The sequence below is a fragment of the Bos indicus genome, chromosome 5 (genome assembly GCF_029378745.1).
Source record: "Bos indicus isolate NIAB-ARS_2022 breed Sahiwal x Tharparkar chromosome 5, NIAB-ARS_B.indTharparkar_mat_pri_1.0, whole genome shotgun sequence".
Lineage (NCBI taxonomy): Eukaryota > Metazoa > Chordata > Mammalia > Artiodactyla > Bovidae > Bos > Bos indicus.
This window is the reverse complement of record NC_091764.1, coordinates 119,946,761-119,971,493: the sequence shown is the minus strand read 5'-3', so window position 1 is coordinate 119,971,493 and position 24,733 is coordinate 119,946,761. Positions and strand designations below refer to the sequence as shown.

The 24,733-nt window shown below is 56.0% G+C and overlaps 1 protein-coding gene across 1 annotated transcript; it reads left to right on the top strand.

Moving 5' to 3' along the window:
* Positions 1-886: 886 nt before the first annotated feature.
* On the top strand, positions 887-23,888 carry MLC1 (modulator of VRAC current 1). Its single transcript, XM_070790624.1, has 12 exons — positions 887-1,585; positions 2,272-2,514; positions 3,821-3,910; positions 5,124-5,177; positions 5,428-5,529; positions 12,245-12,343; positions 12,701-12,772; positions 13,606-13,722; positions 15,083-15,139; positions 15,663-15,785; positions 21,007-21,168; positions 22,584-23,888. Exons 2-12 carry the CDS (start codon positions 2,335-2,337, stop codon positions 22,662-22,664), a joined length of 1,137 nt encoding a protein of 378 aa, XP_070646725.1. The 5' UTR covers positions 887-1,585; positions 2,272-2,334; the 3' UTR covers positions 22,665-23,888.
* The last annotated feature ends 845 nt before the right edge of the window (positions 23,889-24,733 follow it).

Sequence of the window (24,733 nt, the reverse complement as noted above, 5' to 3'; positions counted from 1 at the left end):
AAATGCACAGACATGATGAAACCTGCATAATACTCTTCTTCAAGCAAGGAGAGAAGCGAAGAGTTCCAGTGGTTGACAGTCTCCCTGCTAATTGCACTTACTGCTTTAGAAGGCAGTCACTAAAGAGGTTTGGGAGGTTTTCCATGTTTAAAATCCCTTCTTGACCTCACAGTTTGTGAAAATTAACTCTAATACTTTTTGATTGGTTGAAAAACTAAGACACTGAGCATCCCATGATGGGAAACTGAAGCCTTTGCTTGGGCATGATGTGGGCTTGTGGTCTGAGGGGCCAGCTCTGTGGAATGCTTTGGCTCCTGAGAATACAAGAGACTGATGTTGTGATTGTGGGTCACTGGAGTCTCTGTGTACCGACTGACCTGGGGGCTCAACTTCAGACGTCATAACTTTTTGTCTTTTCATGCTCTTCGTGGGTTCTCAAGGCACAAGCACTGATGTGGTTTGCTGTTCCGTCCTCTAGTGGACCGGGTTTTGTCAGAACTCTCCACCATGACCCGGTCCGTCTTGGGTGGCCCTGCACAGCACGGCTCATGGCTTCATTGAGTTACACAAGGCTGTGGTCCATGTGATCATTTGGGTTAGTTTTCTGTGACTGTGGTTTTTGTTCTGGAGCGCACTGACCGTGTGTGAAGTTCACAAGCAATGGCAAATAGGGAAGGCCGAAGGACAGTGAGGAGTGTTGATACTTTGCAGCTTCTGACCAGGTTGATGACCCTGATGCTGGGAAAGATTGAGGGCAGGAGGAGAAGGGGGCCACAGAGGATGAGATGGTTGGATGGCATCACCAACTCAATGGACATGAATTTGAGCAAACTCCTTGAGATAGTGAAGGACAGGGAAGCCTGGCGTGCTGCAGTCCTTGGGGTTGCAAAGAGTCAGACATGACTGAGTGACTGAATAGTAACAACCAGAGTTTGGGCAAAATGCATGCCCGTCCTTTCTCTCTCCGTGGTGAGCAGAAGTAAAGGGCACAGCAGGACCCACATGGCTCACAGGAACCCTTGGATCAGAATCTCAAACAGTTTAAGGGCCAGGCCAGCCACGTGGAGCACAAATAGCATTGTGTGTGACCTTGTGAAGAGTCTTCCTCTTGTGATGGCAGGGATGAAAAAGGGTTTCTAGAAAGGACGGAGAGTAAGACATTGGATAAAACCGTGCTTGTTTATAAAAGAGTCAAGCACTCTGCTGTCCAGCCTTCTAGGATCCTGAGCTTGGTACAGTTCTGCACTCGGGCATGCTCTTTCTCCCGAGAGGCCCACTCTGGTGCCCACAACCTGTCTGCCACAAGTGAACCAGAAGAGGCCCCCCTGCTCCTGGCGGGTTGGCACAGGACGGAGTGGAACTCTGGGCCAGCAGTTACACAACCACCGAGAACCTTCCAGGATCCCTCGCTTCATGCCCTCATTGAAATTCAGGAAGCAGTCCTGCTTCCCTGGCTTAAGTGCAGTTCTGCCGGGCTTTTGTTCCGTCTGTGAATAGTTCTCACTGGACGCCAAGGCACAGTGACTCAGTAACAGGAGCCTGTCACCCAGAGACCGGTGCTCCCACCGCCAGAATCACCACGGAGGTAAGTGCGTGGACAGCTGGGAGCCCCTCGGGTTGGGTACATCTGTGATCTCTTGTCTGGTCACCACCCTAGACCCAGGGTAACCGGCACATCAGGGGATTCGTGGATGCAGCTGCCAGTGGACAGTGAGATGTTGGCCGGGGAGCCCCAGTTCAGCAAGGCGCCTAAGTCCCTCCATGAATCTGGACTGGTCAGGGTGGTTTTACTGGGAGAGTGATTCTATTCACTTGCGAAATTAAGTGCTTGTTTTCTTCAAATTCACAGTACTTCCATACATATGATGTTTCTTTTATTGAAAACAACTTGAAAGCAAATATTTAAAAAGTTTTAGAATACTTTTAAAAAAATTTATTCTTGGCTGTGCTGGGTCTTTGTTGCTGCACAGGCTTTTTTCTAGTTGTGGCCGTGGGGTCTACTCTGTAGCTGCGGTGTATGGGCTTCTCGTTGCAGTGACTGCCCTTGTTGGGGCGCACAGGCTCCATGGGTGTGGCGCATGGGCATAACTGCCCCTTGGCATGTGAGGTCTTTCCGGAGCAGGGGTTAGACCCGTGCCTCCTGCACTGGCATGTGGACTCTTTACCAGTGAGCTGTCAGGGAAGCCCAAAACAAGTATTTACTAAAAATCACTTCTTTGGGAGGTTTTACAGAGTGATCAGAGTGTAATCTGTAACCTTATCGCAAATAAGGACGGGGCTGCGTGGTGAGTGCTGTGCTGCGGCTGCTCACACCAGCCTTGGCCCCGGCCGCTCATGGCCCGTGAGGAGCAGTGCCGGGAGGGCCTGGCGTACGACCGGATGCCCCCGCTGGAGCGGGGGAGGCCAGACGCCGCTGGCTACGCCCTGGACACCAAGCCCGGCGACCTTCAGCTGTCGTCGAGGCTGCCCCCGTGCTTCAGCCGCAAGACATGGGTCTTCTCCGTGCTGATGGGGGTGAGTGCTCCCCGCCAAGGGTCCCCTGCCTGCGTGAGGCTCCCAGGGCCCAGGTCGCTGCTGCGTCTGAGAGCCTCACGGATGTGACGTGCTCGCTTGCTTGTGTGCTTTGGATTCTTTCCCTGGTGGCTGCCTTGTGTCCCGGCTGGGTTGGGACAGTCTGGGGCCCATGCTGCCCATCGGCCAGGTCACCTGTTGGGCTAGGGTGGCCTGCACGACCGTCACCTCCTGGGGGCTCTGCAGAGATGGGGAGGAGGGGCTCCGCTCTTAGGACGGGCCTCTGGCAGGGTGAAAAGCAGAATGGGGTCCTGAGGCAGGAGGCCAGGGCCATGGGATAGTGAAGACCGAGGGGCCGGAAGGGCAGGGCCAGCAGGGAGCTGGGGGCAGGCCCAGCGGACCTTGCCTGGGGCCCTGGGACACCTCTTTTCTGATGGCTTGCGTAGGCACTTGGATGACGGAAAGAGCCATTTTGCCCTGAGTGAGCACGGCCACCTGGGCTGGCTGCTGGCCCTAGCTCTCTGTGGGCAGGACCTTGGGGCTCCGTGTGCCCAGGCCAAGACCCAGGATCCAAGCTGGGCCCTTCCCCTCCCTGGGCCCAGGCCCTACAGTCCGGCCCTGTAGCACCCCAGTGGTCCTGCCTGCCCTCCCCCTACACTGTGACCCTGCCCCACTGAGACTGGAACCCCCCGCTACGTGTGTCCCAGAGGAGTCTCCTTTCCCCGCCCCCGTGTGGACACTGGCAGCTGGTCAGCCTCCTCCCGTTTGCAGGGGCCGGGGCTCTGTGCCCTCAGCCGCAGCGCGTGGGCCTGCTGTCTGCTCCTCCCTTGGGGGTGCACCGAGGTCCCCTCTGTCCCCACACCCTCAGGCCCCGTGCTCCCACTCCACAGTGCACGAGGCCCCCCACCCAGACCCCGGGTCTGAGAGACCTCTGCCCGAGACCTCCATCCCACAGCCTTCCCTGTGGGGTGAATTTCCACCTCCGCCTCCTTGAGCAAGATGGGGTTGTGCGCGGGGCTCTGGCCCCAGGCCCAGTGCACACATTGAGGTGAAGGCATTGTCTGGGAAGCGGCACCACAGCTTCTTGCTTTCAGTTTTGACAGAGTCTCCCATCCCCCTAGTGAGCGTTGAGGCCCACGGCCTGAGCCTGCGGAGGGTGGGCAGCTGTTGTCCTTCAGGAGGCAGTCAGGCCCAGTGGGATCCAGGCGTGGGTGTTGCTGTTGGGCAGTTACGATGTGGACAGAGGGCTGCTGTGCAGCAGCTGAGCCCCCGGCCAGCTGCCGCCGCCTGCGCTCATGCCGTCCTGCAGGGCTGCCTGCTCGTGACCTCGGGGTTCTCTCTCTACCTGGGGAACGTGTTTCCTTTGGAGATGGACTACCTACGCTGTGCTGCGGGCTCGGTGAGTAGCGGTCCTCCGTCAGCACCGAGTTCTTGACTCTGAGATTGACGCATTGCTGTTGCTCACTTCTCATTCAAAAAACTCTCTGTATACTTTGGCTTCTGTCACTTCTGAAATGGATGAATGAAGCAAGCCTGCCTTCCTCCACCAACTCCGGGGTGAGAAGCGGCCCTTTGATTTCTCACAGGTGGCTGCGTGCTGCTCTGGGCCGTCCCACGAGCCGGCAGGGAACCCCCTCCGTGGTTTGGGGGCTGCACCTGCCCGCCCCAGAGCTTGTGCCTGCTCTGGACTCAGAGTGCTGAGGCCCAGGGGAGCTACTGGTCCACACAGAGAAACAACCAGTGACCCCAGCCAGCTCGAGCACAGGACATGTTCCCTGGGGTCTTGGGGGGGGGGGGCCTCGCCCACCTGCTCCCTGCTCTAGCCGTCAGCACTCCCAAGTGTCTGAAAACTCGAGACCGACATTTCCTTACCCTGTACCCACGCAGGGCACCCAGCCTCTGCTCTCTTAAAGAAAACCCGTTGAAAGAATTGCGCTCACCTGCTGCCCTTCTCTCTAGAACCTCCTAGGTGGCCCTTGCTCTTCACCACTGGAGTAGCCCTGGTTGGGGGTCACAGTGATCTCTGACCTCTGACCCAGATGGCTCCAGGGCCACACTGACCTAGACAGATGTCCCAGCAGAATCGTCAGGGGTGACGGGGTGGGGGTGGGTCACTTCCCCCTGGCTCCTCCCCTGGCCCAGCCCCCATCCACCTCCTGCCAGGCTCTGCCCCCGCTGCTCCCTCCGAGGTCTGGGTCCCGGGGCTGCAGCGACACTGACCTGACCGCCGAGGCTCAGGCTGCCCCCAGCCCCTCCCTGCCGCCCAGGCTCCCCTCTTCATTGTCCTCGGCTCCTGGGAGGGCGCAGTGGGGGCCCCCGACAAGGACCCCAAGGGGCTCGGGGTCTCCTGGGTAATTCCTAGCAAGCCGCACCTGGTCTCGGGTGATAGGAAACTCCATCTGCTCCAGGCGCGTCTGGCGGGACAGTCTTCACCTTCAGGGGTCTTTCTGTCATCAGAACAATTAAAGCTGTTTCCAGAAGAATTATTTCAAAAGACCCAGAACCCTCCAGCTTCAAGCGAGACCCCTGGGCAGAGGGGACACGCCTCGGGCCCTGCAGGTCTTCAGGACACAGAGCGGCCAGCGGGATGCTCACCCACTCTCTCTTTTCAGTGCATCCCCTCAGCCATCGTGAGCTTCGCTGTCTCGAGGAGAAATGTTAGCGCGGTGAGTCCAGCCTTTCGTCTGCACAGCTTGAGGGCGGCATCGGAGGCCCCAATGGGAGGGCATGCTGGGGGGACGGGCCCAGGCTGCCCTTGGGGCCCCGCCTTCTTCCTTCCCCCTTGAGGGCAGACGGGCCGAGCTCACAAGCACCGCTGCTGATGCTAAGTGCCTGTCCTCGGGATGGGTGGCCCGTGCCCAGGAGTGAGGTTGAACGTCACAGAGGTGAAGGAAAGCCTCCCGTCTTGTCTTCCAGATCCCCCACTTCCAGATACTGTTCGTGTCCACGTTTGCCGTCACCACCAGCTGCCTCATCTGGTTCGGCTGTAAGCTTGTCCTGAACCCGTCAGCAGTAGACGTGAGTCCGCAAAGAGCCATATAGTCTCCCACGGTCACAGGTGCCGAGGCTCGGTCCTGCTGAGTCTGCTCAGCCCCGTTGGCCTGGAGCGAGTGTTGGCGAGCTGTCTGCTGGGCAGTTATGTAGGGATGTGTACCATGGTCTTGAGTCTGGGAATCCCACCTAAGCTTCTGAAGAAAAGAACTGTCTTCGATGCTTTCATTGGTGTCAGTGGATGGATTCACTGATTTTTTGTATCTCTTTCACGACAGTTCTTGAACGGTCAGTTCAGTTCCGTCGCAAAGTTGTGTCCGACTCTTTGCAACCCCATGGACTGCAGCACGCCAGGCCTCCCTGTCCATCACCAACTCCCGGAGCTTACTCAAACTCATGTCCGTTGAGTCGGTGATGCCATCCAGCCATCTCATTCTCTGTCGTCTCCTTCTCTTCCCGCCTTCAATCTTTCCCCGCCTCAGGGTCTTTCCCAATGAGTCTTAAACAGGGTCTTAAACATTAGCAGTACGTAATTGTGTATTTCGTTAAACGTGTGATGCTGCTGACTAAAGCCCCATTATTACTTTATGTTCTGCTAAGAAAAATGGAAGAGCCTTGTGATTTAAATCACAAGAAAGCAGAGAAGAATCTCTAGGAAACAGGACCTGATTAGAGATACCACTCTGTGTGTAACAGTGAATGCGTTAAGATCAGGAAAAGGGTGTGGTGGCCAGAGACGCCCCAGCCAGGCGTCTGGGCAGGAAGATGACAGACGCTCGGGTCTGATAGGAGCCTGTCTGCTGCCTGTTCTGCAGGAGACGATTCTCTGCTTTCTTGACATTTGATCGTTAAGTGCACGAAGCAGGGTTGTTGGATGTGAAAATCCACGTAAAACGATTATTTGTGCCAGAAACAGATATTGTTGAAAATGTTACTGAAATGCAGGCATTACTTATGAAATACAGTATCAGGTTCCTAGGCATAAATGCAGCAGAAGGTCTGGAGACTGTTTGTAAGAAGCCACAAAGCCTCACTGATAAGCGATGCTTCTTCACTAAGGAAACCCTGTGTGGAGGGATCGCCAGCCTGTGGGCCCAGAGCAAGTCCGCCCACAGGCAGGCCCCAGCAGGTCCAGGTGGTACCCAAGGGCTGGGGCGGAGCCCCCATGAAGTTCAGGTGGGGGTCTCCCCGCCACCGCACAGCTGCCCTGGCACGAGAGGAGAGCGCCGGCGTCCGGCCAGCCCAAGCAGTTGGGGGTGTGGCCGTCCCAGGCTTGGCGCACAGCTGTGATCCACTCGGCTTTGGCCCTGGCACCCACCCACCACAAGGCCCAGCCAGTTGTCCCGCAGACATAGGAGCCCACGCTGTAAGGAAGGGGACAGGTTCTCTCAGAGCAGCTGGCTCCAGGGCACCGTGAGGAGCCTTGGGAGAACGTCCTGGGCTGTAGGCGACTGCACCAGGAGCTTACTGGCAGGAAACCACCATGCCGACGGGCAGCTGAGCCGAGGCCCACCCGTCGTCAGAGGAGGTCCGCTGAAGCCACAGGAGAAACCGTGTCCCGCACTGGTCGGGCAAGGGCCCAGGGTGCCTCCCTTACATCCTGCAACTCCTACTGCTGCTGCAGACTCTTGGCAAAGGCCTGGAATTTTCAGGTCCTTTCGGAAGAGGGACAAACCTCAAAGACACACACACGGGTGACCCCGCAGCGTGCTCCTAGCAGCCCTGTTGATGGTGGCAGAAATCCCAGACCAGAAAATAATCCAGTATCCATCACCCAGGACGGTGCCCCCACACAGAGTGGATGAAGAAACTGAAGTCGTGCGAAGCTTCGCACACACATTCTCCTCCTACCCGGTAGCCTCCCCCGGGCTGGGCCGCAGCATCCCCCCACCGAGGTCTGGGCCCCAGAGCCCACCGTTAACCAGACCCACGGGCTCCTGCACCTCCAAGGTCCAGCCAGGCCACGTGGAGGATGTGAAGCTCAGACACCTGAACACACGGAAGGACCCCAGGACCACGAGGTCGGGACCCCCAGTCTCCAAACAGAGTCACGTACGGTGAAACAGGAAACTCTAAAGCCCCACCTTGAGGCCACCAGGGTGGAGAGGCTGCTCCCCTCCCCTTCTCCCTGTCAAGCATTAGCTGGACTTGCCCCTCCCCAGGGGGAAGCCATGCGGGGCTCCAGCAGAGCCTCTGCTGCCTCCGTCCCCGCACTCCCCGCCCATGCTGCTCTGCGTCCTTCTGGGCACTGCCTTCTTTAGAGAAGGGCCCGGCTCCATGGCCTCCAACTCTCTCCTCAGCAAACGAGGCCAATGTGGCACATCTCCGTGGGCTCCTTGGATGCCCAGGGGAGCCGTGAACCCACCTGACACAGCCAAGCCCAGGACACCACGGGGTCCATCCTCCCTACGGCCGGAGGCTGCCCGGTCCCACAGCCTTCCCTGCACTTGGCATCTCCAGCCACTCCCTTGTCCCATCTGATGACTGTGGTGTGGCTTCCAGTTGCCGCAGGTCACCCTCTGATCCCTGCCACTTCTGAGCCCTCTTCCCAGGCGTGTGCCCTCCTGGACTTCCTTTCTGTCTGCTGGCTGCTCCCGTCCTCGGCTTGTCCTGAGTTGGGTCTCTCCGTGGTCAGCAGCTCGGGCTGCCCCACGGGTGTCAGCCCCACCCCCACCCCCACCCCCACCAGCTGCTTGGCGGCCGAGGCGAAGCCAGGCTTGTCAGTGTGGCTTCATGACTTCAGTTGTCTTCCTTCTTCAAAGTCGACCGCTCTCATTTCCAATATATTAGAGGATAAGTGTTCTGAGTTCCTCAAGAAGTACAGCTGGGATTCTACTGCGACCAGTTGAAGTTTATAGAGTAACCTTGTAAGAACTGACAGCTTTGCTGTGTGATGTCACCCACCAGGGGCACGGGCTGTCTCTGCCCTCACAGCATCTGCCTTTTATAAGAGCTGGAATGTTCCTGTATTAGACAGTCCCTACATAATTCACGGGTGTGTTGCTAGTATGAACGGTATCTTCTTTAAAATTACATTTTTAGATGGGTTGTTCCTAGTGCACAGAGAGGCTTCTGATATTCCTTTTTTCCCTTCATTTTCGAGTGTTAGAGACAAAGGATTTGCATGCACGGTGCAGGGCATTCCCGGGTGTCCTTTATCCCGTTGCCCAGCGACAGCATCTTACGCTGTCAGACCAACTGATGGCATGTGTTCATTTAGCCTTTGTTGAAATTGTAGCCATTTTTAGAAATGGATTCTCTTAGGGGGACTTTGTGTCCAGAAGCGTTGCTGGACTCGTGTCCTCCGAGCTTTCCTGTTGGTTGAGCTGGTTGCGCTGTGTAGTCTCTGTGTCACCCACACAGAGCAGTTTAAACGCCCTGCCCAGGCTCCCCTCCAGTTCCTTTGTCTTCATAGCTTTGGCCAGGACTTCTGGCACCTTGGGCCTTTCTGTCTTTTTCCTGGTTTTAAATGGCTGGATCTAAAGTTGCCATGAAGTTTCTTCTTTTTCTCCTTTGGCTGTGCTGCCTGCCGGCTCGCTAGTGGCCTTGAGGGCTCGGTCATCGTGGGCATGGGCGTGGCTGCCCCACGGCACGTGGCAGTTTAGTGCCCCAACTGGGGATCGAACCCACGTCCCCTTCCTTGGAAGGCGGCCTCTTAGCCACTGGCCCACCAGGGCAGTCCCTCCACTAAGTGTTTCTACGTGACTTTCACCAAGTTGAAACCTTGTCTTCAAGTCCTGGTTTGCTCTAAGTTCTTTATTTTAAAAATACAAACATGCGGTGCTTGCTCTTGAACTTACTGAGGTGCTCTGTCCTCATTCAGTTTATTAAATGCACTAATTTTTCTGGTGTTGAGACTTCCTTCCTGAGACTGGCTTTACCTCGTCAGTGTACCATTTTCAGTGTTGTGATGGGCCGACCAGCCGTCTGGTGGTTACGGTTGCTCATCACTCATTCATGAGTGAAATGGGCCTACGGTTCCTTTGTCTGGTTTTAGAACCAAGGTTTTCCTGTCTCATAAAATGAACGCAGAAGCTCTTGCCTCTTTTTTGCTTTTTGCAACAGCTTGACACGCTGAGAAGTCGCTGCTTCTGGAAAGTCTGATCGAACTCACCTGTAAAGTCATCTCCATGATGACTGCTGGGGAGGGGACATCTTTCATTATTACAGTTTTGTGTCTGCTGCGGGGCAGCGCAGTCTGTGCACCGCAGCGACTGAGCCTGCGTGTGTAGAGCCCGAGAGCCGCGACGAGAGGCCGGCGCAACGAGAAGTCTGAGCACCACAGCTAGAGCGCCCCCTCTTGACTCCACTAGAGAAAGCGCACACACAGCAGGGAAGACCCAGAAGAGCAAAAAAGTACCGAACTCAGGCCCGGGCACTGAAAGTGCCAAGTCCTAATCCCCGACCTCCAGGGAATTCCTGGTTACTTGGTTTTGTCAGTTCAGTCCAGTCGCTCAGCCGTATATGACTCTTTGCGACCCCATGGACCGCAGCACACCAGGCCTCCCTGTCCATCACCAACTCCCAGTATTCACTCAAACCCATGGCCATTGTGTCGGTGATGCCATCCAACCATCTCATCCTCTGTCATCCCCTTCTCCTCCTGCCCCCAGTCTTTCCCAGCATCAGAGTCTTTTCAAACGAGTCAGCTCTTCACATCAGGTGGCCAAAGTATTGGAGTTTCAGCTTCAACACCAGTCCTTCCAATGAATATTCAGGACTGATATCCTTTAGAACTGGTTGGATCTCTTTGCAGTCCAAGGGACTCTCAAGAGTCTTGTCCAACACCCCAGTTCAAAAGCATCAATTCTTCAGCGCTCAGCTTTCTTCACAGTCCACCTCTTACATCCATATGACCACTGGAAAAACCACAGCCTTCACTAGACGGACCTTTGTTGGCAAAATAATGTCTCTGCCTTTTTAAAAAATTTTTATTTATTTATTTATTTTGTTTGTTTTTTGTGTTTTCCTTCTTTTTTTGTTACTTTTTGTTTGTTTGTTTTCTTTTTGCTTTTTGTCTCTGCTTTTTAATATGCTGCCTATGTTGGTCATAACTTTCTTTCCAAGGAGTAAGCGTCTTTTAATTTCATGGCTAAAATCACCATCTGCAGTGATTTTGGAGCCCGTAAAAATAAAGTCAGCCACTGTTTCCACTGTTTCCCCATCTATTTGCCATGAAGTGATGGGACCAGATGCCGTGATCTTCGTTTTCTGAATGTTGAGCTTTAAGCCAACTTTTTCCCTCTCCTCTTTCACTTTCATGAAGTGGCTCTTCAGTTCCTCTTTGCTTTCTGCCATAAGGGTGGTGTCATCAGCATATCTGAGGTTATTCATATTTCTCCCAGCAATCTTGATTCCAGCTTGTGTTTCATCCAGCTCGGCATTTCGCATGATGTACTCTGCATATATAAATAAGCAGGATGACAATATACTGTCTTGATGTACTCCTTTCCCGATTTGGAACCAGTCTGTTGTTCCCTGTCCAGTTCTAACTGTTGCTTCTTGACCTGCATACAGATTTCTCAGGAGGTAGGTAAGGTGGTCTGGTATTCCCATTTCTTGAAGAATGTTCCACAGTTTGTTGTGATCCACACAGTCAAAGGCTTTGGCATAGTCAATAAAGCAGAAACAGATGTTTTTCTGGAACTCTCTTGCTTTTTCGATGATCCAACAGATGTTGGCAATTTGGTCTCTGGTTCCCCTGCCTTTTCTCAATCCAGCTTTAACATCTGGAAGTTCACGGTTCACATACTGTTGAAGCCTGGCTTGGAGGATTTGGTCGTTACTTTGCTAGCGTGTAAGATGAGTGCAATTGTGCAGTAGTTTGAGCATTCTTTGGCATTGCCTTTCTTTGGGATTGGAATGAAAACTGACCTTTTCCAGTCCTACAGCCACTCTTGAGTTTTCCAAATTTTCTGGGATATTGAGTACATCACTTTACTGCAAGGGTTACTCCAGGTATCTCTTGACTTCCTACTTTTGCATTCCAGCCCCCTATAATGAAAAGGACATCTTTTTTGGGTGTTAGTTCTAGAAGGTCTTGTAGGTCTTCATATGACTGTTCAACTTCAGCTGCTTCAGCATTACTGGTTGGGGCATAGACTTGGATCACTGTGATATTGAATGGTTTATCTTGGAAACAAACAGAGATTGTTCTGTCGTTTTTGAGATTGCATCCAAGTACTGCATTTCGGACTCTTTTGTTGACTATGAGGGCTACTCCATTTCTTCTAAGGGATTCTTGCCCACAGTAGTAGATGTTATGGTTTTATATCACACAGTTAAATTGAGTTGTTGTGTATTGTGTGAATTTAAGCACAGGCGTGGATTCTTGTAACCGCCAGCAGTCAGGATGTGGGTCAGCCCTGTGACCCCCACCAGCCTGGTGTTTTCCACTTGAGGCAGCTACACTCAGAAGTGCTGTAAACATGGGCAGGCTCTGGTGTGAATGTAGGTTTTCATTCCTTTAGGGTAAATCCCCAGGAGGGACCAACTGCCAAGGAAGCTTGAGGTCAGGGTTGGCAGACTACAGCCCAAGGTCAGTTCCAGCCTGTGAGCCAACAGTGGTTTAAGAACAAAAATCCACATCCAAGAAAGAAAAGACTTGCCTGGTATCTGACTTTGGACAGGAAATGTTGTCCAGACTTCGAAGAGGCCACTAAGCCCCTTCATGGGACCGTCTGTGTTTACTGGATAAAGTGGAGAAGCCAGTTTTATAAACGTGCATGTTTTCCTTGGGCAGATCAACTTCAATCTGATCCTGCTGCTTCTGCTGGAGCTCTTCATGGCGGCCACGGTGATCATCTCTGCACGGTCCAGCGAGGCGCCTTGCAAGCAGAAGGTGGGTCCAGCCTGTGGCACGGCTGCAACACAGACCCAGCTGCAGAGCGAGGGGTCGATGGCCCCGGGGAGGCAACCAGAGCGATGCAGACCATCTCCTCCCTCACCTGGTGCTGCCCAAGTACCTTCCCCGCCCCGAGTAGTGCCACCGACAGAGCCCACGTCCACCTGAAGTATCACCTTGTAAACTGGGCCTTCAGCAATCACACGTTTCCATGTGCACAGAGGAAGTCCGTGTTTGAGTTTCTGCTTTCAAGCCTAAAGATCCAGGAGCATCGCCCAGAAACTCTCATTTCAGACCATCCTGGAGCGATGGCCTGGACGTGGCCGCCCCTGTAATGGGTTTGTTTCTTTACAGGGTTCCATCTCTGAGAGCAGCAGTGTTCTATGTGAAGTGACGTTTCCTGCTCGGGTCCTGAAATCCTACTCTGTAAGAAAGGCTTTTCCCTTCTACTTTGTTTCACGGAGTGGGGGGGTTGGGGAGTAGGCGATAAATGCAGGATGGGCATGTCCACGGCCACAGGCACCGTGCTGGTCGGCAGTGCACGTTACTCTCGCAGCGTGTCCATAAATCACATGTTAATTGTGTTTTAAGCCCTTTCCAAAGTCTTTTAGTCCATTTGTTCTATTACTGAAAGGTCTGTTAAAAACCTCCCAACCTGAGTGCAGATTATGGATCTGACTCTGTAATTCTGTAGCTTTTCATCATGGAGCTCTGGAGCCTGGTTTTTAGTAGACACAACTTTAGAATCCCTTCCTTCTGCCTGTCCCCCCACCCCCGCCTTTTTTTAAACCATTACAAGCAACTCTCCATTGTCACGGCTCCAGCCAGAACAGTGGTGTCGTTATCTGCGTGAGTTGCCTCTCGTCACTGTCTGCCACCTCGTCTTCCCCTCCTTCCAGCCCTTTCTGTCCTCACGTCTGGGTGGTCTCTGTGCAGCGTGTAGGGGCCATGTGGACGGAGCCAGGTCACCCAGAGCACAATGCCTGCCACCTTCGTATTTACGCATTTCTCCATCTTTTTCCTATTTTCTGTGCCTTTTTGCACTTTCCTTTTAATTGGTGGAAGATTCCTCCTTCCTTTCCCCACAAATTTGGGTTGGAATGCGCATTTTCAGTATTCCTTTGGAGATTATCCTCCATGTCACTGCATGGGGGGGCGCCCTGCTCCTCGGCCCAGAGCTCACGGGAGCCTCCCCACCCGCCTCCTGGGGCCCTGGGGAGCCCCCTCCCCCACAGGTGATGCTGACTCTCTGCCCCCAGGTCATCGAGGTGGTTGCAGGGGTCTCCGCCATCCTTGGAGGGGTCATTGCTCTGAACGTGGACGACACCGTCTCGGGCCCGCACTTCTCGGTCACATTCTTCTGGGTCTTAGTGGCTGTGAGTAGGTCGGGTGCTGCCCGTGGGGGTGGCCAGCCTCTGAGCTCAGTTTCGGGCGGTCAGGCAGGGTCACGGTGGGAGGGCCAGGAGCACCCTGGCTGTTTGGGACCAAGGAGTAACGAGTCAGCCTGTTAGCTTAGCTGTTTTATATGTTTTTGTATTGTTTTTCCAGGAAAATGCTTGTTTTATTGTTTTATATAATTTTATAATGTACAGCATTCACATTGTCTCACATTTTGAAGTGAAATACACACGTATTATTTCACACTGGCTGCAGCTACAGTAAAGGCTCAGCTTGGCAAGTGCTCGCTGCTTGGTCGCTGTTGTAGACGGGGACTCTCATCCTTTTAAAAGCAAGTCTCAGTCGACTCACGTAATTTAATGCTGTCCGCCACTGAAACCGGAAAGCACCCTGTGGAGCACCTGGCCCCCAGCCCGGCCACCCTGCGGCTGTGCTGTGCCAGGGTGCGGGGATCCCCGTCGGCTTGGGGCAGTCACCGGGGTCCCCCGAGCCCCCAGTCTGCCCGCGTCGCGTGACGCCCCAGCCGCATAGTCCCCTGCGCCCTGTGCTCCCACACCGGGCGTGCGGGCACTGCCTTCTCCTCTGTGGCCGCGCGGACAGCTGGCTGGGGCTTGGGCACACCTGGGCGCAGCAGGCCATGTGGGCAGGGACGGCGAGGGCACCGGCGCCTGGTGGGGTGGCTGGATATCCAGAAGGTGGGCCCGGGGGTTGGTGGCCTCGAGGAAGTTCTGCCCCTGAACTTCCCCCTGCCTGGGTCCTGGCTCCTTCAAATGAGTAGAACAGGCCTTTATTACTAACAAAGCGGCAGGGACGCTGGCCGGTGGAGGCACCCCGGTGGTCGAGGCATGGTGTGCGGTGGCAGTGTCTCCAGGGCCCGAGTCTGACAGCCCAGCCGAGCCGCCTGCAGCCCGCCCTGCTCACGGCCCAGAAACGCCACGGACGAGGCCTAGGCGAGGGCCAGCCGAGGGCTCCCCGCAGAGAGAAGCACGAAGCTCTGTCCTCACCTGGACCCTGAGCCGCGAGCAGACCCAGCTGGACCTGGACATAGCGGGCGCGACTGCAGCCGGACGCAGACCCTGCCTTGCACGCAGCGGTTGAGTCCCTGCCACGGCCCCGGCCAACGCTGAGTTGGGAGGGAGCAGGACACAGGCGCACGGTGTCTGGCGGGGCCCCCAGCCTCTGTGGCGCTGAGCAGCGGGGCGCAGGGAGCCTCCGCCCTCCAGCCCCAAGCAGCCGACTTTCCCAGCTGCCTCGACGGCCTGAATGAGCACGGGAGGGCATGTGTGGGGCCGGACTCGGGCTGTCAGCTCTGAAGCCTTCTCCTTCCTCCTCTCTCAGTGTTTCCCAAGCGCCATTGCCAGTCACGTGACGGCGGAGTGTCCCAGCAGGTCTCTGGTAGGTGACACCCGGCTGGGCCCAGGGACCTCCTGAGCAACTTGCTGGCCTGCGCGGGGTTGGGGCGAGCACCGAGGGGCGTCTGCAGGGCCTGCAGGAGGGCTGGGCGACTGTTCGCGGGTGGCCTGTCTGTGGAAATAAGCAGCCACGGCAGGTCTGGCGTGAGGGTCAGGAGAGGTTCCTGGGACTCAGCAGACGCAGCATTCTGCCCCAGCGTGGATGTTGAACGCCGATGCTTTCGGAATCCAGTCTGAATGCCCTGAGGCGTGAGCGTCGGACTCGGCGGACTCCTGGGGCTGCGTGGCTTGTTTTGGGAAGTCAGAGGAACAGTTTGGAGGGCATGGGGAGGAGGCCATAGATCATTAAGTGCTGTTTTATGAACAGAGTGAATTGTGCGTCAGTTGAGAAGGGGCACACTGAGTACAGAGGCTCAGCAGACGCCCCTGCAGCCCAGACCCGTGCGGAGTCCTGATTCACGCTGGCGGGCGCCGGCCTCCCCCACGCCCGCTCTGCTTCCCGCCAGGTGGAGGTGCTGATCGCCGTCTGCAGCCTGGCGGCCCCGCTGCTGTTCACAGCCTCTGGGTACCTGTCCTTCAGCATCATGAGAATCATGGATATTTTCAAAGACTACCCACCAGCCTTCAAGGTCTGCGTGCTTTTATTTTAACTAAACCCTCAGAGACGCGGTGCCGCTGAGCTGCTGCCCATGTCGGGAACGCCTGCCTTCACAGGCGTGTCTCATTTTCTCAGCCCTTTGTACGTTCATTTGTGTTTTAGAGTCACATTCATCCAGTCTCATGAGAGACCCCATTGGTTCCTGCGTAAGCTGAAGAGAGCAAGAACCTCCTCTTTAAGGGGATTCTTGGGGGTCCAGTGTCCCCCCACAGGCTCAGGCATCAGGCAAGGTTAGTCTCAGATGCCCTGGATGATCGCAGTAAGACAGTGTTATGAGAAATTTCAAACATATCAGAAGAGTTGGAAGGTTAATGCAGGCAGCACTGAGGTTCTCTGGTGGTTTACGTGTGTGTCCATGTGTGTCCGTGTGTGTCCGTGTGTGTGTGTGGTGACGGGTGGGAAGAGCACACACAGGCATCATTTTCTGGAAGCATCTGAAAGGGAGTGACAGATGCTTGAAGTCACCCTTGGCCTTCGATCCTCTGCACGTCAGCAGTAAGGCCAGTCCCTGTGCAGCTGAGGCGGCTGGCGTACCACCTAATAGCACAGCATCCCCTCGGACTGCCCCGAGAAGACGCTCTGAGGGCAGCGGTCCTCAGAGCAGCGAGGCTCACCCTTGCACTCTGGTGTCTTCAGATCTGGGGCAGACGCCGCTCCCCGTGCTGGTCCATTTGCAGCGGCAGCCAGTGGGCTTCCCGGGAGCTGCAACCCCGTGAAGGAAGAAGTCCCAGAGCGGGCGCCTGTGGGTCAGCGCTGCTGGCAGCCCGCTGCCTGGGTCCCAGATGGGGCCGGGCTGTGTGCATCTGTGTCTGCCCAAGAACCCGCCCCCGCCCCCGCCCCCGGGGGACGTGCGCTGGCCACTGTCCACAGAGCGCTGCGTCCCTGTTCTCTGGGCTCCCAGATGCCAGCCCATCAGCCTCTCCTGGCAGACGCTCGAGATGGCCCGGCTCACCTGATCTGGCCCCCACCCCAACTCGCCCTCGCCCTGGGAGGGGAGCCGTGTACCCATTCCTGCGGGGTTATCATCACTCCTAAGCCCGGTCAGTGGACAGAGCTGAGAAATGTGTGTACTTACAGATCCTGAATGTATACTGCTACCTCCAGTTCAAAATTTTACATGCTAGTGTTCCCCCAGCCTTTGCTATTTTATATTTGCCTTATTTTTCTCTTAGTACAGAGACCTTGTTTCCTGATAGCACTGACTGTGGTTCAGTTCAGTTCATTGACTGTGGTTCAGTTCAGTTCAGTTCAGTTCAGTCGCTCAGTCGTGTCCGACTCTTTGTGACCCCATGAATCACAGCACACCAGGCTTCCCTATCCAGCACCAACTCCCAGAGTTCACTCAGACTCACGTCCATCGAGTCGGTGATGCCATCCAGCCATCTCATCCTCTGTCGTCCCCTTCTCCTCCTGCCCCCAAGCCCTCCCAGCATCACAGTCTTTTCCAATGAGTCAACTCTTCGCATGAGGTGGCCAAAACACTGGAGTTTCAGCTTTAGCATCATTCCTTCCAATGAACACACAGGACTGATCTCCTTCAGAATGGACTGGTTGGATCTCCTTGCAGTCCAAGGGACTTTCAAGAGTCTTCTCCAATACCACAGTTCAAAAGCATCAATTCTTTGGCGCTCAGCTTTCTTCACAGTCCAACTCTCACATCCATAAATGACCACTGGAAAAATAGCCTTGACTAGACGGACGTTTGTTGGCAAAGTAATGTCTCTGCTTTTGAATATGCTATCTAGGTTGGTCATAACTTTCCTTCCAAGGAGTAAGTGTCTTTTAATTTCATGGCTGCAGTCACCATCTGCAGTGATTTTGGAGCCCAGAAAAATAAAGTCTGACACTGTTTCCACTGTTTCCCCACCTATTTCCCATGAAGTGATGGGACCGAATGCCATGATCTTCGTTTTCTGAATGTTGAGCTTTAAGCCAACTTTTTCACTCTCCTCTTTCACCTTCATCAAGAGGCTTTTGAGTTCCTCTTCACTTTCTGCCATAAGGGTGGTATCATCTGCATATCTGAGGTTATTGATATTTCTCCTGGCAATCTTGATTCCAGCTTGTGCTTCTTCCAGCCCAGCGTTTCTCATGATGTACTCTGCATATAAGTTAAATAAGCATGGTGACAATATACAGCCTTGACGAACTCCTTTTCCTATTTGGAACCAGTCTGTTGTTCCATGTCCAGTTCTAACTGTTGCTTCCTGACCTGCATACAGGTTTGTCAAGAGGCAGGTCAGGTGGTCTGGTATTCCCATCTCTCAGAATTTTCCACAGTTTATTTTGATCCACACAGTCAAAGGCTTTGGCATAGTCAATAAAGCAGAAGTAGATGTTTTTCTGGAACTCTCTTGCTTTTTCCATGATCCAGCTGATGTTGGCAATTTGATCTCTGGTTCCTCTGCCTTTTCTAAAACCAGCTTGAACATCTGGAAGTTCACAGTTCACATATTGCTGAAGCCTGGCTTGGAGAATTTTGAGCATTACTTTACTAGCGTGTGAGATGAGTGCAATTGTGCAGTAGTTTGAGCATTGTTTGGCATTGCCTTTCTTTGGGATTGGAATGAGAACAGCTTTTCCAGTCCTGTGGCCACTGCTGAGTTTTCCAAATTTGCTGGCACATTGAGTGCAGCACTTTCACAGCATCATCTTTCAGGATTTGAAAGAGCTCAACTGGAATTCCATCACCTCCACTAACTTTGTTCGTAGTGATGCTTTCTAAGGCCCACTTGGCTTCACATTCCAGGATGTCTGGCTCTAGGTGAGTGATCACGCCATCGTGATTATCTGGGTCGTGGAGCTCTTTTTTGTACAGTTCTTCTGTGTATTCTTGCCACCTCTTCTTACTATCTTCTGCTTCTGTTAGGTCCCTACCATTTCTGTCCTTTATCGAGCCTATCTTACTGCCCCCTTTGTCTGACCACGCACACACGTGCTCCGGTGACAGCCATTCCCGCCAGCCGCGCCTGCTGGGCCAGCTGACGGCTCCGCACCCGCTCGCTCTGGGAAGGAACCCTCTCTGGGTGGCCCTGCTGCACAGCCACGGTTGATGGTTTCTGTTTGTATTCAGTGTGGGGCTTTGATGCTTTTTTCCCTCTTGTTAGGACTTTTGCATGTATAAAACTTTTACATGGTTCAAAAGTCAAATCAACCCGCAGGCAAACTCAGAGGGCTGCGCTCCCGCCCGCGGCCTCCCACTGCTCCCACAGGCAGCGTGTGTGTCTTTCGTTTCCTTCCTTCCTGAGGAACAGGCCACGCTGATCGTACCTCTGCACCTTGCCTTTCTTTTTTTAAACTTGATTCATCCCGGTGCTTCCTCGTCACCCAGAGGACAGGTGCATTGAGTTGGATGTTGGCAAACCCACTGGGAGGCTCCTGTTTTCCCCCCACCAGCGGTATGAGAGCACCTGTCCCCGCAGCCCGGGAGGCGTGTCCCCCGGCGCCCGTGACACGGCTGAGAGCTGGAGCCTCGGGGGGCCGAGGCACGCGTGTGAATGCGGGTCGCTGAGACCCTTTCCTCTGTCCTAGGCACTGTCTTCCTCCTACAGCTCCGCCTGTGTCTCCTGCCCATTTCCTGCGGGCTTTGCTGACGCTGTCAACACAGGAAGCCCAGCCCTCTGTCAGACACGGAAGATGCAAACAGCGGCCTCAGCTAGGCAGCTGTTCATTCTGCTTGCTGTGATCTGTCTCGTGTGGAAGTTTTGTTGGTGTTTTACACAGTTAAATCTGTCCATGTTTTCCTCTGTTGCTTCTGGATTTTGAGTCACAATTAGGAACGCTCACACTCGTGTTTCTGCTGGAGTCTAACCTGGAGCTTGGCGCGAGGAGTGGGCCCAGTCGGACTTTACTCGACTGGCTTGTCCGTGAATAAAAGGTTCAGCCCCTTTTAAAAGCCCCTCTTTTTCTCAGTCGTCTGAGACTCTGAGCTTCTGTCTGTCTGGGTCTCTTTCTGCCCTGACTGTCCTCTCGCAGCCAATCTGTGCCACTCTGCCCACCCCAGAGGTTGGCACCAGGGCGTCAGGACCTTGCTGGCTTGATGCTGACTGCCCTGCATTTCAGGGCTTCCTCGCTTCTGTCATGGTTTGTTCTTTTATATGAACTTTATCTTTTAGATTTTTAAGAAGCATTTATTCATTTTGAACGGCGTCAGGTCTCGGTACAGCGTGTGGGATCCTTCCTTGCAGCCCGTGCGTCTCTGTCTCGTTGGGGCATGCGGGCTCTCAAGTGCAGACTCAGTGGTTGTGGCACTTGGGCTGAGTTGCCCTGCGGCAGGTGGGATCTTAGCTCCCCATGCAGGGATCAATCCCACGTCCTCTGCATTGGGAGGCAGACTGTTAACCACTGGACTACCAGCAGGTTCCTGTGTGAATTTTAGAATCGCCCTGCCTGACTCAAGTAAACACAGTGTTGCGTTCTTAAAAAAGCTGGACTCACTCCTAAGTGTGCAGGTTAACAAGAGATGTTGAGTATTTTTTCTTTGTCTTAATGTTTGGTTGCTTTGCGTTTCTGAGGCTAGAAGGTCACCGTGCAGTGTGAGGAGGGAGCCAGTGGTCTGTGGGTGTCTTTACAGACCCTAGGGCTCCCTCCGTATTGGTGACAGCCCCTTCTCCAAGGCGTGCCACCCCCACTCCTGTGGCCCCGGGCAGACGCCATCTCCCAGTAGTCAGTACAGGCCCCCGGCTTCTGCTGGAGCTGGTCTGCCGGTCTTTCTGTGGAGCCCGCGTCCCTGTTTTTCCTCCAGCTCTGGGCTTCCACTGGCGTCTCACGCAGAACTTGCCTTTGCCTCACTGGGCACTCTCCGGGAGGCCACAGATGGTTTCAGCGGCTCCTTTCTGGACCTGCTGGGGGGCCTGGAAGACGAGCCGGGCAGCACCATCGGGGGCCCAGCTGCCTGTGGGTCATGTTTGTGCAGGTCTTCCGTTAAGTCCAGGATGACAGAGCTCAGACCACAACTGAGCTCCTCAGCTCTGGCTCACTGAGACAGTGATCACTGCCCCCACTGGGGACACAGTAGGGCCCCCGAGGAACGGGAAGCTGAAACCCTCCACCGCAGGCCTCGGGGTCTCTGCTCCGGGAGCCTCCCAGCTGAGGGGCCACGCAGTGGGTGGGGGGCAGCTGAGGAGCAGGGCGTGCGGCCTGCCATCCCGCCCGCCCTCTGCCCCGGTCTCCTGCTCACCTCTTGCCCCCAGCAATCCTATGACGCGCTGCTGCTGCTGCTGATGCTGGAGCTGCTGCTGCAGGCAGGCCTCAACACGGCCACCATCATCCAGTGCGTGCGCTTCAAGGCGGGCGCGTCCTGGGACGCCGCGGGCGCACTGCCCAGCCCGCAAGAGCGCCCGGCGGCCGGGGAGGTGAGGGGCCTCTGAGCCCGTCTGGAGGGGAGGGGAGGGGGGGGCCTGCCCTCCCGGGACCCTGGGCAAAGCGATGCCACCCAGGCTGACTTCTTTCAGGACCTGTTGGGTCACTTTCTCTTTAAAACAAAGAAAAATCTTGAAAAGGTGCAATAATACATTTATACACTTTTTAAGCCAGCCAGGCAAACACAAATCCGTTTCTGAAAAGATACTATGGAGTGAATGCTTCCAGTTTTACTCTTGAAAATGAGCTGAGAACTTGGCAAACATCTTCAGGGATCACAGAGCTCTCCCTCCAGCAGCCGGCCAGGAAGGGGAGCCCGCCCCGTCCCCGGCAGATGTGCATCCAGGGCCCAAGGCGGGGGCTCTGGAGACTCCCAGTGGCCCTTCTGCCAGGCTCACAGCCGCTGCGCTCCACCTGGGCCCCGCCCCTCATCCCCACACATGAACACTCCTCCCTGGGTGCTGTCTGCTGCGGCTTTTGCTGGGCACACCCGGCCACTGTCCCCCAGGTGGCATCATGCTCTGGGCACCTGGGGAGGCCACTCTGGGTGGACCAGACACGCCTCCTGCCCAGCTGCCACCTGGGCCCACCCTGCTTACTGGTTGTGCAGCACAGCCCAGCAGGGACCAGGGCCCTTCCAGAAAAACTGGGTTTAAGTGTAAAAAGAGGTCAGAAACACAGGCCCGTGGGTTTCTCATGGGGACACACAAGTCGAGTGGGGGCTGCCCTGTGCTCTGCACAGCATCTCCTGGACATGCCCAGCGCCGCCAGCCCCCCATCTTCATCCCCTGGGTGCTCCTCGGGTGGTATCGTTTGGTTGACCTTTTCACGTGGCTGTGGTCAGTCTCTCACAGGGACGACTGTGTCCCCGGGTCCCACGTGAGGTCCACCTGGTTCCATATCAGGACGTCAAGGTGCAGTGTCAAGCCAGTGGGTCCTCCCGGCTGGTTCCAGAACTGCCGGTTCTGGGGCTCAGGAGGGCTGATCTGGGCAGCCGTCCACCCTGTCTGGTGACCACTGGCTGCTTCAGATGCCCTCCCTCCCAGGGGTCACGGCCCTGGAGCTGCCTTCACAGCCTCCAGGGCCAAGTCCAGCCTCGAGGTGGTGGGGGCATCTGTCTCCTCCCCCAGGAAGAGCTGGCGGGACTTACCGCTGCGCCCTGGAAAGTATCATTGCCCGTCCGCAGCACTTACTGAGCACCTACTGTGTGCCGAGGCTGCTCTGCCGGGTGCAGGATGTGGGTGCGCAGGAAGAGGCCTCAGGCAGGTGTGGGTGCCAGCCCAGCCCCTGCAGAGAACGCAGGTGGGGGACGTCTGGGAGAGTGGAGGGGCCGGCGAGGGGCGAGGGGCCGCCCCTGCTTCCTGCACGGAGCTGGGCGGCCCCAGACAAATACGCTGTCCTGTCTCAGTTGCAGGTGCCCAGAAGCTCCCTGAAGGAGTTCGACAAGGAGAAAGCGTGGAGAGCTGTTGTGGTGCAGATGGCCCAGTGACTGCCCGGGCCGCGAGGCAGGGTGGCCTGACGCTACTGCCTCCGAGCTGCAGCCCCACCCACCCCTCGCCTTCCTGTGGGGCCGGGTTCAAGGTGGAGTCTTCTCGTTTCTGTGGTTTAAGTTTGAAATAGGCAAACGTTGACTGCTTTGTGCTTACTGAGGGGGGTTCAGTTCACTGCTGCCGAGGTGGCCTGACCACAGGAGCCGCGGCACGGGGCCCCTGGTGAGGAAGGGCCGGGCCAGAGCCGAACCCTGCCAGTGCTGACCCCTGGGCAGCCCTGGGCTCCAGGCTGCTGGTGTGCTCGCTGCACTGTGCTTGCCCTCCCTGCCCTGCTTTGCTTTGCACCTGCTGTGTGCCCCGCCCTGCGTGGGCCTTACCCGTCTCCGCGCTTCCTATCCTCTAGGCGAGGGGGGCAGCCTGCCAAGCCTCGATTTCCCCCCGAGGGGGCAGAGCTGCTTCCTGCCTGCCCGCAGAGCCCACGGGGCTGCACCTTCAGAGCTGCAGACGTGGGCAGCCCCCACTCAACCCGCGGTGTCCCCATGAGAAACCCACGGGCCTGTGTCTCTGACCTCTTTTTACACTTAAACCCAGTTCTTCCAGAAGGGCCCTGGTCCATGTTGGGCTGTCCTGTGCAGCCAGTAGAGACCCAGCTCAGTGGTGGTCAGGGTGCTCTTGTCCTGAAGCCTCTTGTCAACCACACGGAAGTCCACCCTGACCACTGCGGCAGCTCAGTGTTCCCCGCATGGGCCACTGTCCACGGCCCTGAAGATGGACAGGCCGCATCTCCGTGCCTTGTGTCCCAGGCAGGCCGGGCAGACACGGGCCTTGGTCAAGTCCCCAAACGAGCACGGGAGCACTGAGGGGCTGTCTGCACACAAGCAGACCCCACCCACATGCAGCCCGTGGGGGCCACCTCCCCTTCCCAGTTCCTCAGGCCGGGTGAGAGCCACAGGGATAGCGTGGGTGACACGGATGTCTCTAGGGGGCCAGAAAGTTGGGAGCCTGATAGCTGGAGTGAGCGCCTGGGGGCTGGACACAGGCACTTCTCCCTTCAGAGAGAGCTCGGAACATTCACACAAGTGGGGTTTAAAGCTGCAGAGTCGGACACGGACACGACTGAAGCGACTTAGCAGCAGCAGCAGCAGCGGTCCTGTCTGTCGGCGTATGTTTGTGTGATATAATGTAGCACTGCCTGAGCAATAAACGCTAACTCGTCGTTGTGCCAGGGGCCTGGTTCACTTTGGGTCACCCCACACCTCTGTGCCCAGGTTCTGAAACAGCTGAGGTAAAGCATGGGCGGGGGGGTGCGGTGCTTTTAGTTCACTATTTACCATAGCCCTGAGCCGGTCTGCAAGTGGGATGGCTGGAGACTGGAAAGGCACTGGCGCCTCCCCCGGGACCCCCCTCCCCCACAGAATGGGCACAGAGCCTCGCTTCTGGGTTATCTCGGGAAGTTAAATGCAAAATAAAGATGTTTAAACCAAATAAAGATGACATCTAGATTTTGGAACGTTACCAGGAGGAAGGCACAGATGGGGTAGGTGGATCTTTCCTATTCACCCCTCCCTCTACAAAGATGCTGGACCAGAGAGGCTGGACATCAGGATGGCCGGGATGCTGGCTGGTGCTCGGAACCCCCGGGGAGTCACCTCAGGCCCCACGAGTGACCCAGGGAACACGGCACAGCTCCTGGAGGGCTGGGGTCCTCTTCCCGAGGAACACTGGATGTTAAGCGGGCGGAGCCTGACCTGGATGGTCCGCTTATCCTGCAAGGGCGGGTCCCAGGTGTGTGACCTAAAGGTCTTTATGACTTGGGGGGCTCTGACTGCCAGGGCGGGTCTGTGTGACCCCGACAGCCGCGCGGGGTGGGATTGGGTGACCTCGGGCTGGGCGCGTGCCACTCGGGGGCCCTCCTCCCCGCGGACACCATGCTCCGTGCCCCGCGCCCCGGTCCCCACGCCGGCCGCGGCCGCGTCTCAGACTGCAGCCCCCGCCCGGGGCGCCGCTTAGGTGCCCTCAACCGTGGCCTGTGGGACCCCACGCCCCCGACGCCCACCGCGCGCCGCCG